The 18,708-nt window shown below is 39.6% G+C and overlaps 1 protein-coding gene across 6 annotated transcripts in view; it reads left to right on the top strand.

Annotated features, from left to right (window-relative positions):
• The window catches only part of MEGF11 (multiple EGF like domains 11), a 752,211-nt gene that overhangs the window by 132,026 nt on the left and 601,477 nt on the right, over positions 1 to 18,708 (top strand). For all 6 annotated transcript variants that reach the window (XM_073653441.1, XM_073653443.1, XM_073653439.1 and 3 more), the window contains exon 2: positions 15,185 to 15,308. In XM_073653441.1, the coding sequence (XP_073509542.1) occupies positions 15,193 to 15,308 (116 nt within the window). In that variant the 5' untranslated portion in view covers positions 15,185 to 15,192. The remainder of the gene's footprint in view (positions 1 to 15,184; positions 15,309 to 18,708) is intronic.

Below are 18,708 nucleotides of genomic sequence, written 5' to 3'. Positions count from 1 at the left end.
CATGCTCAGTCTATAGAGGCTTCAGGCAGAGAGACTCTTGGCCGGTTATATTATACATATACATATATAATTTAGCTCCCTTGAACCTGCAATTGTTTGATTGCTTTGCTGTATATGGCAATACAACAATATTGCAGTATATAGTCCCCCCTCAAACTGGGCTTCACAGGAGTACCAATATGGCAGCATTTTGGCCCTTCAGCAGACCTCAGACTGCGATAGCACCCATCGGTTCTTGATCACATAACGGAGGGATGATGGGATCCAATGTACACAAGCACCAACAACCGCACCATTCACATGACGATATCAGAAATGTGACAGTAGCATATAGGCAAGATTTACCACATGTGAAATTGGATCAGCTCCTGAGTTCCCTCCACCCATGTGGTCCCATTCCTGGGATATTTATTAATGTTCTAATGTGGGAAGGTATTAGAGGGGTCGTGCCATACATTTAAAATGAGAGATGTAAATGTGCTAAAATAAAATATAAAAAATATCCCTAAAGGGAATCTATCAGCAGCCTTTAGGTATGAGAGCAGCAGGATGTAGGGGCAGATCGCCTAATTCCAAAGATGTATCACTTACTGGGCTGCTTGGTGCTATGAATGCGGAGTTGTGTATAACCCACCCACACCCCTGATTGGCACCTTCCTGTGTGCTAATCAATGGTTGGGACTCTGTTACACAGATTAGTCTGAGTGGCTTGCACGCAAAGCCTAGTCCTCTAGTGATGATCTTCTGCTGATAAAACACTGATTGTATTGAAACTAGCACACAGCCTAATAAGTGACACATCCCTGGAATCAGAGTCTCTACCCCTACATTAGGCTGCAAGATTACAAGCAAAAACTCGCTGACAGATTCCCTTTAACTCCTGGCTCAATACTAGTCAATTACTAACAGTAATGCTCCTATGTAAGGCACAAGACAAGACCACTGAGGTCAGTGATTGGCTGCAGCTCGTACATTGATGCATGGCTTGTTATTGCTCCAAGAAAATAAATGAAGACCATTGACGAATCCTAGACCATCGTTCCTGGGTGGACTTACTCATCAACTTCAGACTGGAAAGGGACTTATTAGTAATAATGTGCATCAGTGGTGTACAATAAGATGCATACTAATAATTATTAAAGAAGCACTCCTCTCATAAAAGTTCTTATCCTCCTAATATATTGCAATCATCATATTATATGGCATTGTGTACTTACAATTGCTCATTTATCCTTTCTACCCAGATAATTCTTTTTTTTCCATTAGGTCGATGACATCAGTGATTAGAATGTGACTAGCTGAAGCTCTATGTAGAAGCAAGGGGTCAGTTTTCCCTGCATGACTCATCAGTTAAAGCAAAAGTCAATGGCAGGGGGAGAAGCAAAGCAGCTGGGCCAGGATATGAAGAGGGGAATGATTTTTGCAGGGAAAAGAGACATCCTGTTTCTACATAGAGCAGAGCAAAGAGAAGAATTTACAGGGTAGAAAGGCAAAATGAGCAATTGTAAGTACACAGTGATATATAATATGATGATTGCAATATATTAAGGGGCTAAAAACTTTGATGAGAGGAGTGCTTCTTTAATAATTATTATCAGTATGTATCTTCTTGTACACCTGTGACGCACATTATTAATAATAAGTCCCTTTCCAGTCTGAAGTTGATGAGTTGTGACTACTGAAACATAAAAAAGTATGGAAAGTGTCTGTCTTGTTTCCATTTCTGTATTTGATTTGTAGCATCTGTAGTAAATTATCAAAATCTTTCAGTATTCCCCTGCGTCAGAATAATTGCTTTCACGCTGTCTAAAGTTAATACTGGTTTAATATGTAAGTGGCATTAGTAATAATTTCAAAAAAATGTGGCAAAGACAGGGTAATTAATGCAATTATCATTCATTTATCCCATTAGTATGAAAATAAGGCAACTATAAAAAAATTATGCACAATAATGACGCCATTAAGTACAGAATCCACAGATGACACATGGATCAATCTGAAAATGACAGCAGTTTTTAATGGAGATTACCTGCGGCTCCACGCTTCAGGGGTCTGGAAAGAAATGAATGTCAGATCATGAAGGTGCATGTGTTACCTGATACACATCAGACTATTCTTTCCCTTACTGGTGATGCTGAACTGTTCGAAGGATTACGACGAGATGCAAAACTGTCATTAATCCTTCCTTTCTAACAGCTCCATATCTTTTAGCTATAATCCTATTAACTGTAGGTTAAATTCACTATAAAGGGCAAAAATGGTATATGTCCTCACTTTTTCTTGCGTCATATGCCCAATCAGAGAAGTAGCGAGGCTTTCCGTCACTTAGACACAATCTTCACTTTACTTCCCTAGTCGTGTATATAAATATCCTGACCATGGAGAGTGCCTTGCTTGTAGTCCCAGTGATATACAGCCCCTCACCATGTACACAGCCATATTTGAAAGGCATATAACGTGAAGGTGAATACCTTGTTACTGAATTTCAAATGGGTCACACATAAAATAATTTCCTCTTTCAAATGCTAAATATTGGACCATGTTCTCCTCTAAAAGCATAATATAAAATCTCAGTGAATTATGAATTTAATATATATACCGTATGTACGCTATATACAACAGCCTTAAATCCATTTATATTTGTATTTTTTTTATGTATTTATATATAATAATTACATTTTTATGACAACTTTTTATTCGGTTGCTTATTAATGTGATTATTTATCAGGGTATTTTGTCCAGATTGAGACTGTTTATGTGGTTGTGAGGGGAAGGGTCTATATTCGGGTAATTTTTTTCTCCAGTCACTATTGCTGACTCGTTTGAGGGTGGTTAGCATAAAATAACGATTATGTCATTAGATAACCAGGCTCCAGATGAAGCCAGAAAGGTGAAACTCGAGTGGGAGTTAAGAGGTTTTCAGAATTACTATTTGAAATTAAGATCTAATGAACACAAATAAAGACTTGCACTGAATAATTCTGGTTTGGCAGATCTTCACTATTGCAGATCGTCACTTTGTATCTTCCTTGCTTTTTTTTTTTTTAGCAATACTTTTTATTAATTTTTAACATCTGTAATTATACAATAAAATTCTGTACATTTAGTTTAGTTTACAAACTCAGATTTAGTTTCTCATCTTCCATTTTCAAATTGAAAGGATCACATACAGAGTAAACACAAGAAAGGAAAAAAACAAAAGCCCTATAATTTCCCAGCTAACCTCCCTCTACCTAGACATGCAGGTTATACTAATTTAATTCCAGTGTTCACTTCTATCCTATCGTTCTCTTAACCAATGTAACTCCTTGGATGTTATCTTCTTTGCTTTTTAGAGAATGTGAAGGCACTTGATTGAAATTGAAGTCCGACTTATTCATGAGTATTCAGACTCGCGCACACTGATGTATAACTTGGGCGAGTGCAATCCGACAAAAATCGGATTGCGCCCAGACCAATGTTATTCAGTGAGCCCGGGCAGATCTGAGTATTTTTTCTCAGCTGTATTCGGCATGCTACGATTTGACTCCAAAACCGGTACAGTGCGAGAAAAGAAATCGCATGCCATAAAGACCATGAGTATGGCATACGATTTTTACGGATACATTACAATTCTGTAGCGTAGGAAACTGTAAATGGCTCTGTAAATTATTAATATCTGCTGAGTAAAAAAACAGAGTGTACACGGATTGCAACATGGATGACAAGCTGAAAAAAAAATCTTCCCACTGGATAAGAATGGGATCAATTTTTTTTTTATACCCTAGTGTAAGCGTACCCTTCAGATGAGAGAAAAGTCCAAAGGAAATCTGAATGAACTGTTTTTTTTTTATTTTTTTTTTTAAATAAGTTCCTTATTTGCAATTAACTTACATATTTATTAAAAGGAACCTTGCAGCTGATACATGCTGCCCAATCCACAGGCAGCATGTACAAGACACTGGGTGTTTGAACTCAGCCAGGTGTGTTGGACTCTGAAACACTGCAGCATTTAGAGCGAAAAATATACTTTAACAGCCACTTGGGACGGAGCCGCGTTGTAGACTATTTGAACAGGTGGATCTGCGGTGGCTTCTCTCCGCTCACTGCCATAGATAGACAGATCTCTTCCTATACGCACACATAGGCAGCGACCTCACAATCCAGGGGAGCAGGCAGGGAAAAGCCAACGGGGACCAGCCTGTTCGAATAGTCTACATCGCGACTCCGTCCCTGGCAGTTACAGTTATTAAGTGCGTTTATCTCTGAAACGTCACAATATTTCAGAGTCAAACATACCTGGCAAGTGTCTTTTACATGCTGCCCGTGGATTGGACAGCATGTACCAGCTGGCAGGTTCATTGTAAGTTAATTTTTTTGAGGTTTTGTGACTCACCTGCACATTATTGCAGCATTTTTAACTAAGGACATTGATTTATTTTGCCTTCAATTAAATAAATCTTTTTATAAGGTTTTATGTTTTTAAATCACAGAATTATGGGACTACAATAGATGTACAATATGGTTTTGGTTGCATGTGTCATGCATGAGAGTTAAAGGGGTATTACCATCTTCTAAAATGACTACATTTCCAAAGTGCTTGTAAATACAAGTAATTTTGCAATTTAATTGTTATTAAAATTGTCCTCCATGTTCTCCGAAAATATTTAATTTTAGTATTTACAGCTCATTACAAAGGAGACCAGCCACTGCTGTGATCTGGCTGCAGTGTCCGAACATGCACAATGCTTAAAAGTTCTTTCATACAGAGGTTGTTGACTCCACTAAGGCTGGCTGGGATCACTAGAGCATGATTTTAGCTCCTGATCCTGGCCAGTTTCAGTTCTACTGTACTTCTGATGCTGCAGAGGCAAAGCTGCCTTCTATAGCAGCATTGGGAGTGCACAGGTCTGAACTATCAATCCACCAGGAGCGCCCTCCTCCCAGCAAGCATGAAGCTGGAGGCTGAGGAGCGATGTGCTCCTGAAGATAGTGGATGACAACAACCGTTTAACAATTTCTAATGGGGTTGTTTCTAACCTTCCTACACTCCAGAATGGCAAATCTGCCTATGATGTATTCCTTTTCCAGTATTACTGCATCATAAGGAAGCTGTAATGGTGTCCATTGGCTGAGATCCAAACCCATTGATAAATGTAAAAAAATATATAAAAGAGAACTCTAAAAACAACTCTAAACATTTTTGTAGAGGTTGTAAGGGTACACAGCTGTATTATTTTACATTAGTTTTAGGTAGCATAGGAAAAAAAATAATTGTAATGCAGCTATATACAAGTAAACGTACCGACAGACTTGAAAAAGTTATTCTCTAACGGCTAAATATATCAAAGACCAATGGATCCATCGGGATCTGTTATGATCTGTTACAAAATGGATTCTCACTGATCTTTTATGTTCATCATGACTTTTAAAGACTGAGATGCCTCATTTCGTACCCACATGATACATGAACCCCAGAGACAGCATGAAAGAAATGAGACAGTTAATCCACTACACCTGGCACCTCCACTGACCCCCTGTTATTACCTCCAGTGGTGGCTGGTCGTAAATATTGTATGAAGCGAGACACCATAACGCCCTACACTGTTTAGTGGCCACTGCCAGATGCTACAAATGAGCTCCTAAGTATGAAAAACAACTATGTATTCAACTAACTTTTCAGAATAAGCTCTTGTGTGTTTACATGAGGCTAAACATAATCTCTGACCATTATATGACTTGGATACTACATTTTGACCAGTTTTTCCCCCTGCAAGCTCTGTCTCAAAATTTGAAATTGACCCTGAGCTGGTGGGTAGGGACTAGCTGCTATGTTGTCTCCCATACACAGCAAACCGACACAGGGATTCCTGTGCTTCACTCCTAAGTTAGCACAAGGAGGGAGGCACCAGCATGGATGAAATAATATAGCAGTACTGAGCTGTGTAGATGTATATCCAGATCTAGGGTGGGATAAAACAGTTGTTAACAAGCTCAGCCTCATCTTTCAGTGTTTCCCTATGCCTGATTTCTCTCGCTGCTTCTCCTCACTCCTCTTCTTGCTCCCCAATCCATAGAATATAGTAGTAGTACATCTGATACCTCTCTGTGCTGGTAGTCCATCTAGTCTTGACTAAGATATATTAGAGCTGTTTTTTTTTCAGAGGGGATGATGACGTCAGGAGGTATGAGAAAGGGAAGAAGTGGTTCATAAGTGGAGAAAGATGAAAAATTCTTTGATAAGATATAGTATATATAAATACTTTTATGCAAAAAGAAAATATTCTAGGAGTGATACCTTTATTGGCTAACCAGAAAAATTATATTTGCAAGCTTTCAGCTTCTTCAGGCAACTTTACCAATAAATGACTGAGATAAGAGCACAACATTTTATGGAAGTCATTTGTATATGGTGTGGATGGGATGATAAATCGTAAAGATAAGTGAAAGTAATAAAACTGAGGCTTTTTTTTTTTACTGATGGAGGTATAATAGAGGTGATGACTGATAAGAGTTTAGTTATCTTCAGTCAGTCTGGTGAATGTGTGCCCATATAGTGGGTCATAAATCCAGGGGTTGGGAACCTTCAGACAAGCATATTATGCGAAGAGCACATTCACCCTGAGCAATGGTCTGTATGGAAAAAAAATTGCCCTAAGCACTGCTTTGGTCCGATTTATGGATCAAACTAGTGCATGTAAATGGCAGACAATTTGTGGACATAACTGGCCCACGTTTTTGTTCATGCATCTGAACCTGCCTTAGATTATTTTTTTTGTCAAACAATTGAAAGTTCTTATCAGCTTGAATTCACTGATTTTTCTTTCTTTGTGTTTCTTAAAATGACCTCAAAGCCACTTGTTATATAGTCCCTAGACAAAACAAGATCTGCTAATTAAAGGTATTTATGAATTTATTTTTCATGGCATTTAATTTTTTTTATATTCCTGGAGAATCCCTTTAAAGAACTTGGTGTTTCCCAGTAAATCATGATGGCGTCTTCAGACTTCCTAATGAGAAATAATTTCTTCCCACTGTTAAACAAAGGGACTCAAGTGCCTGAATCATTATATAGCAATGTAGTCCAGTGACAATCAGAGCTGAATGTTACTGAGAAGATCTACTTGTTTGTCACCCACAATGACTGTAGACTAACGTTTTCTCTTCCGGACATTTTTCCATGTGGTCCACACAGTCTGACAGGGCTTCATCAGAGAATATCACTCTAGCCAATTGTAGTCCAGTCGCTGTACTTCCTGAAAAGTTATTTTCTCTGGTGAAAGCCCCCTTGAGACTGTCTGGAACACTTGAAAGAATAATTGACTGGAGAGGAAAAGGTGAGCGCTACCATGAGTCCTGTGTCATTCAAACAATAAAGCATCCTAAGACCAGTCGGGTGGGGGGGTCTTCATCCATGGAGTGGGCTCAATCACAATTTTGGCTAAGAACCCTGCCATGAATAAAGAATGACATCTAAACGTCCTCCAAGAGCAACTTCACCCTACAATCCAGGGGCAATTTGGTGATGAAACAATGCTTTTGTCCAGTATGACGGAGCTCTATGTCACAAGACAGAAGTGATAAATAAATGAATCCTTGAACAAAACATTGAATTTTTGGGTCCATTGGCAGGAAACTACCTAGATCTCAATCCCATTGAGAACCTGTGGTCAATCCTCAAAAAGCTGGCGGGCAAAAAAAAACATAGCACTCCAAGCACCTGATTAGGCAAGAATGGGTTGCTATAAGTCAAGATTTAGCCCAGAAGCTGATATCCAGATGCAAGGGTGAAGGAGCAGAAGTCTAAAAAAAAAGAGTAAACACTGTAAATATGAAGTCATTACATAAACTTGATGCATTTGTCAATAAAAGTTGAAATGTTTATAATTTTACTTCAGTAGCCTTGAAAACATCTGATTAAAAGATCTAAAAACTCTGAAGCAGCAAACTATGTGAAGAAAAAAAATTGTACCAGTCTCAAAATGTAGAAATTGTAGAAAAATGACACACATGAAATGAGTTTACAATAGTTGGGAAAGTTTTATTGCACTTCGACCTACACACATACAATGCTTCCTACATTGGTTTACATGGTTACAGAAACGGATTAACCCCTATCATTCTGGAATTATACATGCTTTCCAGTCTTTGTGTGCCCCAGTAAATCATCCAGGCTAGCTGGGCACTCCTTTCTCTAATTTAGATGCGACATTATGTGCAAACAGGAGCTTTCCATGTCAAGTCCATCTTAATGTTTTCTGGTTTATTTTTTTAGTTATATGTTCTCCCCATCCTAATTCCTCATAACTTGCTATTTATAAGACTTGTGTGAATTAATAATTTAATTACAGTGATGAGCAAAAGGGTAACAATGTGTAATGGGAGTGGTGGAACCACTGTGCCGAGGTACGATGAGCCTGGTGGGGCGTGACTAGGTGAGCACCTGACTCTTCACTAGAGCCACTGGTGATGGGGCTAACACCCCTGATGGTGGGGTTAGACTTGGCACAGCAGCTGACCCCCTAAGGAACAGGTAGCTGGAACGGCCCGTAAAGAAAGTACAGCTGGTACCGGCAAGTGCAGGCTGGTACGACTGGTGTACAGATAGACACAGGCCGGTGCAAGTTGGTACGGCAAGTATACTGACTGGCACGGCTGATGTCCAGGCTGGCTGATACTGGCGGGCATGGCAGATATACAGGCAGGCTGATGGGCTTGGCTGATATACCGGCAGACTGGAATACAAACAAAAGGTACTGGGGACCTGACAACTAGCAAGCGTGCGCTGGACTAACTAACCACATTGCTCAGGCACCTCCCATCAAGTGTATCCCAGCAATTGGATGGGGACAATTTAGGATGGCACACGCTGTCCCTTTAAGAAGGTGGGACCGCGCGCGCCCTAAGAATAGTGCTCTGGGATCTGCGAGCCTTATGCAGAACTCCAGGCAGCAGGAGAAGGAGGAGGGAGTGCGGGACCACGGCAGTGAGTGAGTTGGCGTCCCTGCGGAGGGAGAAGGGCAGTGTGCAGGGACGCCGGTGCTACACAATGTTTTGAACTTTTGACTTTCAGGCTCCATATCTCACCATCCACTACTGCTTCACACGTGAGTCTACCATCATTTTATAAACAATCATCTTGGCTTTCTCATGCATAAATTTGACTTACAACTACTGCAATTTAGCATATTATGCAAATTCTTGTCATGTCACTGCATTGTTGCTGTTTTGCTCCTGGTGGTGGAAAAATCTTTTTCTTCCTGTATACTACAAAAAACAACCTGTTCTCACATTCCCTAATAACTCAGTGTGATATTAGGTTGATTCCCAAGCAAAAGGTCACTGGTTCAAGTGGAAGAGCAGCCATGAAAAAGATTTCCCAAGAAAAGAGAAACCCCATCATCCAGCTCATCGATAGCGGTCTGTCAGCCAAGAAAGTTGCCAAACTGCTTCCTTTGAGTGCCATGACCGTTGAAAGAATATGAAATTAAGTCCGTCCATACATTCAAAAGCCAAAAGGTGGACATCCAGGCAAAATATCAGAGTCAACAAGTCGGCTAATCACAAGTACTATCAGTTCTGGCGCGCAGACATGGCAGTAGAGGTGGCTCTTATGCTTTCGTAATAGTGACATCAGATACGTCCATACAAGCACCGTGCAACGCACGTTACACAAGTCTGTAATGGTTGACCAAAAAAAGGTGAAGAAGCCTTGACTCCAATATCATCATAAGAAGCATCAACTCGAGTGTACAAGAAGTGAACAGTAGAAGATTGGAAACAAGTGATTTGGAGCGATGAGACGAAAATCAGTAGACTAGGCACTGATGGGTGCAAATGGGTCTGAAAGAAACAAGGGAAAAAGGGGGCTAACGGATCGAGGAACTGTTAACTTTGGTGGAGGAAGCCTGATGATATGGGGTTGTTTCACAGCCAAAGGCGTGGGATACTTAATCAGGATAATGGTGGTCTCAATGCTGAGCTATATGTGAGTATCCTGCAAGATGAGTTACTTCGTACACTCAAGTACTATGGGTATGAAAAGGACGACATAGTGTTCCAGCAGGACAACGACCCGAATCATGCGTTAAGATTGGTGAATAAATGGTTCATTGACAATGAAGTATGGGTGCTTGATTGGCCCCACAGTACCAAGACATCAACCCAGTCGAACACTTATGGGTAGAGTTGAAGAAACATACATACCCAAATGAGTCAACCAGTATGGTTGAGATATGTTTGAATCTGATTGAGATCAAGACCAGAAGGTTTCAGGCAGTGTTGAAAGCCAAAGGTGGATTTACAATATACTAAATACACAAAATAATAAACATTTAAATTTTAGATTTTTAGGAGCAAAACAGTAACAAAGCAGTGACATGGCAAGAATCTGCATAACTAATCAAATGCTAAATAGTTGCAAGTCAAATTTATGTATGAGATAGCCAAGATGACTGTCTATAAAATGATGGTAGTCTCACATTCAAAGCAGTAGTGGATGGTGAGATATGGAGCCTGAAAGTCAAAAGTTCAAAACATTGTTATCCTTTTGCTTGTCAGTGTATCTTGGATGTATACGATTTTACCATCTCACATGCAAAAGTAATATATTTTTCTTTCAGTCAAATTGTACATGATTATGTAACCTGGCAGATTTATTCTCCGTGAGATAAATTGCCTCCAGAAGAGCCTGGCCGCAGCACTCTAATAAAGAACACAGGAGCGCACAGCAGAGCCGAGTGATCTAGTGTACAGAGGAGTCGAGACAAGTTGTTGTTGACCAAATGATCGGCCGAACCATCATTCAGCTGACAGCTTTCTATTCTGTATGGGCAGCTTAGTACATGCCACTAATACTTTCTATTCAGCCCTGGGAAGGTAACAATATGGCCATCACTCCCAAGCACTATGCATGGACATTTCTGCGTGTCTTTATTTTTCCACTTTTGAGACTCTGGAGGGGAAAGGGAGATTTTTCTTTGAAATAAGAAAATGTTATTTTCTTTGTATCTGCCTTTTTATTTCTTGAGGTGAAATTCTTTATAAATGCCTGCCTGGGGAGTCCTCCTAAATTTATAGGAAGACATTCTGTATTTATAACTTGGGGAAATAAAGGATTGATGCCACTCTAGTTAATAATCCATTTGTGTGGAAATTCTCAGTGGTAAACACAGCTCCCTTGAGCCCAAAGGGGACATAATCCATTAAACTTGTAAGATAGTACACGACAATGGGGCCATGTCTGATGTACCCGCTGCCCCTATTACACACAGAGAAGATATTCACAGCTAGCCGACCATGCTTAATATCCCACAGAGCTTTGTATGCCTGCTCAAGTGTTCCCTGAAGACGACAGTAGCACACTAAAAAAAAGTTTTAGGGGCAGGTGAATGGGAACATGAAGCGGCTAATGAAGAGAAAAGCTTGTCTTTTGTCTCCTGCTTGTAAAGAGCACTTAGCTGTAGTCACTTTGACTTCCCTGGGCGGTAGAGAAATAACAGACTTGTCTTGTATTCTACATCTTATTAGTAGAAGAAGGTCAACTATATATGATCCTAATATAACTGGACTTAGATCAGAGGACGTTCTCCGTCCAAGCGGCTGGCTATTTGATTTCCAATATGAGCCAGGTCGGCAATAGAGGAGCAATGACAATAAGGGCAGGAAGCAGGTCTTTGCTTGCACACCTGGTCGATACGGGGTTAAGTGTATTTCACATAAATAGCTATTTCGGCAAATAGCGTATATGTAAATGATAGGAGAGGCCCACTCAGCTTCGGAAAAAATGACTTGTTAGCATTTGCCAATAAGCAGAACCTTTCAGAGTAACAACCATTGATTTTAGTGTTATTGTAAATTCATGTATATGTGTCTGTTACTGCCACAGTATCTTTACCTCCGGTTACAGTGCCGGGCGGTGTAATTCCTGCTCTTCTGGAGAACCTCTAAATCCAAGTACAATGTTACATTTCACTAAGAGATGTGCTTCATTATGTCAGATTGGCTGTTGCATTTGTAATTTAGAATTACGCTGTTATAATTCCTGGAGGATTTCTTCTACAATTATCTAATTCAACCTTTTAATGGATTATTATTATTTTATGGTATATGCTTATATATTGTTTGTGACCTGAAATGACTTCTGTTCAAGCAATATTTTTTATAGAAAAGTAACTTGCACATGAGCTATGTTGTTAGCTTGTAGTTTGTCCTTACTCATGTAGCCCTACCTGTAGGATTTCAGTATTTTAGTATGAATGCTGGTTCTGCTAAATGCTAAATGCCAGACAACTAAACTGATCAAAACTTCTCACATACCACAACAACATGTAAGATTTTACTGAAACTACACATATGGCCTAAAGGGAAATTGTCAGCAGGATTTGGCTTCCAAACTATTTCTATGTGTCTATAGCTGTTTCATAGCCAAGTCCAGCAATAACTTTACATGGCCTGTCCGTTTCTCCATTACTGAGAAATCAGCATTTGAATTGATATGCAAATGAGGCTGAAGATCCTCTGTCACTCCAGCTCTATTCCCCGCCCAACGCCACCTGTTCCTGCATGGCTGATGGCTCTTTTGCTTGAAGTCACACAGCACAGAGGTCGATCAGTAAAGCAGAAGGAGGAGGCACTGGATGGATAATAGAGCTGGAGTGACAGAGGCTTCAGATCTTCAGACTCATTTGCAGTACAATTCACACCCTGATTTCTCAGTAATGAAGGAACTGACTGGCCATGTAACGGTATTGCTGGACTTCTTTTTAAAAGAGCTACATGTGTATATTAATAGTTTGGGGGTGCTGACAGATTCCCTTTAACCCTAAATCTCTAGATTCATTACTATATAAATAACATTTCTGCATGGTATAATATTCTATATTATTTTCTATATTATTTTTAAATCTATCTTCTATATTTTATTTAAAGTGAACCTGTTACGTGAAAAAACGCAATTAACCTTGTTAATCTGTAGGTTAATAGCATTTTGAACCTGCCCAGCGTCGGCACTTAGACCCACACTGCCAGGAGGAAATGAACTTTATTCCTCCCGTTAGCATTCAGGTTACAGTCACTGGGGTGCCGCTGGCACAGCCGCAGTCACTGCTCTGTGTATAGAGAGCAGAGGCTGTAACTGCGCCCCCAGCACTAACTGACAGCCGACCCTAATGCTGTGCTGCTGTCAGTCAGTGCCGGATGCGCGGTTACAACCGCCACTCTCTATACACAGAGCAGTGACTGAATCAGCACTACCCCCGTGACTGAAACCAGAACGCTACCAGAATGAATTAAGTTAATTTCCTCCCGGCAGAGGGAGTCTAAGTGCCGGTGCCAGACAGGTTCACAATGCTATTAACCTGCAGATTAACCCCATATCTGCAGTCTACTAGCGTTTTTTCACGTGACATGTTTCCTTTAAATCTATCTTCCTGCATGCTATATCTCTGTGATGTTTGCTTTGGGTCTATTACTACATGAGTGCATAGGTTTTGGTCACCTACAGCTCTAAATCCTGAGGGGTTACAAAAGGTGTTTTGTCCAATATAAGGAGAGAGCAATATAAATGACACATTTTATACAGTTGTGCTCAAAAGCTTACATACCCCGGCAGAATTTTTCCTTTCTTGGCCTTGTTTCAGAGAATATGAATGATAACAAAAAAACTTTTTCTCCACTCATGGTTATTGGTTGGGTGAAGCCATTTATTGTCAAACTACTGTGTTTTCTCTTTTTAAATCTTAATGAAAACCAAAAACATCCAAATGACCCTGATCAAAAGTTCACATACCCTGGTGATTTTGGCCTGATAACATGCACAGAATTTGACACAAATGGGTTTGAATGGCTTCTGAAGGTAACATCCCCACATGTGACCCGTTTGCTTGTAATCAGTGTGTGTGCATAAAAGCTGAGTGAGTTTCTGGGTTGTGAAAAAGAGCAGGAAAAATAGACAGCGTCCACTTCAGGGTGTCATAAGGATGTAAACCTTTTTTATTCCGCCATGTCAAAAAGACCACACAACGTTTTAACTCCAATGAGTCTTTATCAAGTGCATGGATTGTGAGTCATGGGGAAAGCAAAATAACTGCTGTGTACTGTGTAATGGCTGTCTCTGACCGTACAGGAACATGGTCTGATCATACCACAGCTCCTGGGCAGGAGAGGAAGCAAAAGAGTATACAGACAAGACAGCAGGGGATCACAAATGATTCTTTCTTTGAAGTAAAACATTGTTTATCAACAGGCAGGGAAATGTTTTACCTCACAAAAAAAATCAACTGTAATCCCCTGCTGTCCTGTCTGTATACTCTCTTTTGCTTCCTCCCCTGCCCAGAAGATGTGGTATGATCAGACCATGCTCCTGCACGGTCAGACACAGCCATTACACAGTACACAGCAGGGGCACATTTATAACATTATCTCCGCACAGGAACATTTTATTTAAACACATCTAACTGTGGAAGTTATTTTTATTCCAATATCTGTTGATTAAAATGAACTTTCGTTTGTTGGAAAACCCCTTTAAGTTCCTTTTATATGTATAAATTGAATTTACCAGATGCAGACTTATCATTGGTGCAATCACACAGGGGCCTAAGAGGCAAGGGGGCCACTACCACCTCTAAAACAGAAGGAGCTGTGCATTGTGACTGCAAAGCGCCTGTATACTGTACTTGCACAGGGACCTCTTCTATCTGTGTCCACCAGTGCAGAATCTACCTAAATATTTCTGTAGTGAAATATCAGAGACTTATTGTGGGTAATTAATCCATTTTAAAGTATTTTATTGTTACAGAACTAAATGTGCTACAAATATCAGATCCATGACATTCTAAATAATCTCCAGAAAATGGGCGTCTGGTCCAGTATTCCTCCTCCAGTTGAATACAGTTGTTTCACAGTTCCCTGCGGCTGACCATGAGCCTCATTGTGCCGGGAAAAACTTGAAGTTACTGCAGCACTAAGCGAGCGCAGCGATCTCTCCATTCACAGGACTAGTGAGGGTCATGTCAGTCAGATTCCTGCTGTTCAGAATATGATGGCGCATGGTAATGATATATCATCACTTTCTGTTAAGGGAAACCCCTTTAAAGTAAGATTCAAAAACACACTAGTGAGCTCTCTCATGTTTGCAGCAGTTTTCTTATCACGCAGGAAGTCTTTTTGTAGCCACCTATTTGATGACTTTTTTTTTTCCTTCCAGGTGTCAAAATGAAGCTTTTTGCTGCGGTGAGATGGACAGTCAAGGTGTTCATTTTGTGTCTAGTGCTAGGAACTGCGGTCTTGCTAAATCCAGAGGATCCCAATGTCTGCAGCCACTGGGAAAGGTAATGCTGATGAGAGCCATTTGATACTGATATGTCTACACAAAATAATGTGTTCATACTGTCTTAAAGTTCATGATTAGTAGTAGAGACTTGCAGCCACCTGACATTTATCAAAGGGGTATAGATGGATACAGAAGGTTTGAATATAATTCAGCACTATACATGTGCCCTGGATGAAGCCTAAAAAGATGCGAAACCCAGAATCACTTTTATGAGAAAAGCACTTTTTTATTTTACCTTCGTGAGCATATAGATTAACTACTGTACACTTTTTTTTTTTTACAATTTTTGGTGGCATACTTCACTGTGTTTAAACCTTCTAAATTCCTCTAGGCCACACATATTGATAAGTTAATTATTTCCCTTGTAAGAAGATAGATAAGTGGATTGATCCAGTGTTTCCAGCAATTTCAAAGCTGATTAGAAACTTTCTATAAATTACTACAGGGACACTACCGCCCTATATTAGTCCTCCTCTAAGCATGGGATCTCCATTATAAGTATATTTAGCTTTTAGAGGAGATTACATGAGCAGAGCTATTTATTATTACCCAATTATGAAATCACCTTTTGAATAAATTAGAATAATAGTCACAAAATGTTGATGAATGAAGTATTTGAAGGTCTATTCCTAGTCATCTTGGTTGGCAGTACAAGACGTTCAATATCTTATGTATTAAGAACAACATAAAGTAAGTCAGTTTGTCCATCCACTATCCCTCTACGGTTTGTTTTTAGATGCTTAAGAGATCTGAAAATGTAGGTATAATTTATGCCTGTACAAATACTGTATACACTCAGGCCTCAATTCATCATTTGCAAAAAATTTTAAGTCACTTTCCTTTTTATTCTTGTGGTATTAGTTGCCATTTTTGTGCCAAATTCTTCAAAATGGCGCGCGCAATTCATGAGTTTGGCACAAAGTCAAAAATGTTTTTTTGCTCTGACTTGATCTTTTGCTCAAAAAGTTGCCCGTTTCACAAAATGTCGCCGAAATTGTGCCAAAATACTGGCATACTCAAAAATACAAGGTGGGGTGGGCTGAAGTGGAGTTGTATGTAAATTTTGCAACTTTTTAAAAAGTCACACTTGATGTATCAGGCGAAACCATCTGGAATCGCTAAACTTCATCTACGAAGCAAAAAAACAAAACAGGCGAGCACTTATAAAATAGACTTAAAAAGAGGCACAAATAGGATTAATGAATTGGATGCAAATGAAAAAAGGCACAAAAATAGACAAAAAAAAGTGGCACAAAGGTAATGATGAATCAGGGTCTATGTTGACAGTGGTGTATGTGTTGCCTGTTCTGAACATCATGTCCTCTACTATTCTGCCGCCTTATAGACTGTAGGTGGCTACATTTCCTTTGCTTTTAATAAACAGTTTAAGTCACCAAGTAAAACTTCATCTCGTACAGAAATAAGAACAAAACATGAGCAGATGCCTCCCATTCTGTCTAATTAAATACATGGGGCACATGCCAGCAAGGCATATCAGGTACTTTAGTTAAACCATGAATAATCACAAATATGACGGTTTTTTGTTATCTTTAAAACATGCAGTTGTGTGTCCTCCTAGTTTGCCCTTTGTCTGATAGGGGCAGAAAGCAACCAACATATTTCCATGCACAGAAATCTTGAAATGGCATGTTGTGTGAGGCTGCACAATGCGGGCATTGTAAACGCTGGGCACAATGGGCTGTGCCCATTGTAACAACTCCCATTCCATTTGCCGTTTTGTGACTTGGAAAATGAAAACTAGCCATCTAATGGGTTGTCAAGGGCAATATCTCTGATTTAATTTCAATGAATATCTAGTTTGAAATTTACTTATGGTCCTATAGTTCTAATGTAATAAATCGGGAATATATTGACTGATCAGTGTATGAGGCATGAAAACTACAGCACATTTATGGCCAATGCTTATGTCCTGCTTGGCAGCCTAGAGATTGCTAGAATCTGTCCCCAGGTTTTTGCTTTCTGAGAGCACCATAGTGTAGGAGTAGAATCCCTGACTACAGTGATGTCGCTTACTGGGCTGTGTTTTGCTGTTTCACTACAATCATCATTTTATCATCAAGAGATTATCACTACAGGACAACTTGGCACGTGCAGCATAGTCCAACCACACTTCCAGCACTGATTTGGCAGCTCCCTGTCACTATATAATGTACACAGAAAGCTGTGGTGTGGTCGGATTATACACAGCTAACCAGCTGTACGGCACTGATGTGATTTATTGAGGTGAGCTCAAAGTTCCTCTTCTATAACACATACGTTAGCAACTTAGATTAAAGGAACAGGCAGAGAGGAGTAATATCTTAAGCATGAAATAGACCCCAACAGCGCCATTAGTAGGTAATATTCACTTATCTTCCCTCGTTCCTGGGTTTAATACAAGTAGCATATGCCGACCAGCAGCTAAAGCTCGTCTACATGATCGGACACACGCCTTACATAGGATGCAGCAGTGGCACAATCATCAGTTTATCTCTACCCAGCAATATTACTTTTAAACACATCAAATTGTAAAAATGCTTAATTTTCCATTATCTAATGAGTAATCAGCACATCTGATTGTATGACAACTCCCTTACCCTAACTTACTTCTGAATACCATCTGATTTTACCTAATGACTTAAAGAGATTCTCTAAAGCCAACGAACATGCTGAATTATATAATAGGGACCTCCATTCCCGGAATTAGGCACCCACCTCTGTCAGACATTTATAGCATATATTTGTATATACTTTAAATGTCTGATGATGTAAGACTCCTTATCACAATGAACAAATGAGTTGGCTAACACGGTACAAGAATATATATTTTCCCTATATCAAAATGGAGGATACCAGAATGTACCGCATCTTCATGAAACTTCTTCAGATTTTGTGTTATACTATGCCTGATGAAGAGACCGGAGTAGTCTTGAAAGCTTGCAATTTGTTACCATCTTTTCAGTTAGCCATTAAAAGGTATCAACCACTGAGGACTCTCAAATCTAAATATTTCCCTATATCATTGAATGACAAATTTAGCTCTGCTACATCTACACTGACTTTTATGCAATATACAGATTTACATTGATATACATTTGTATACAGATTGTGTTATTTGAATTACCCTGTGTTACACAAAAAGTGTTTCTTTAACGCATGAAATGCAGCAATTCGTTCAAGACCGTAAGCTGTATATACCACAGGACCAAGCTTTCAACCTCTGAGCCGCTCATTTCTCTACTTAGTGAGCAGAACCTTTGGATAATTATACAGTTACTGTTACATTTTATAATCTATTGTGGAAAGATTAAAACTTACCACGCTGTACATATTTCTTATTAGTGGGGTTACATGTGAAGCCTGGCATGGTATATTAACCGAATTACTGTATTTCCATG

This window comes from Phyllobates terribilis, unplaced genomic scaffold (genome assembly GCF_046119375.1).
Source record: "Phyllobates terribilis strain yellow unplaced genomic scaffold, ASM4611937v1 Scaffold_11__3_contigs__length_659146591, whole genome shotgun sequence".
Taxonomy (NCBI): domain Eukaryota; kingdom Metazoa; phylum Chordata; class Amphibia; order Anura; family Dendrobatidae; genus Phyllobates; species Phyllobates terribilis.
This window is presented reverse-complemented; position numbering and strand designations above follow the sequence as displayed.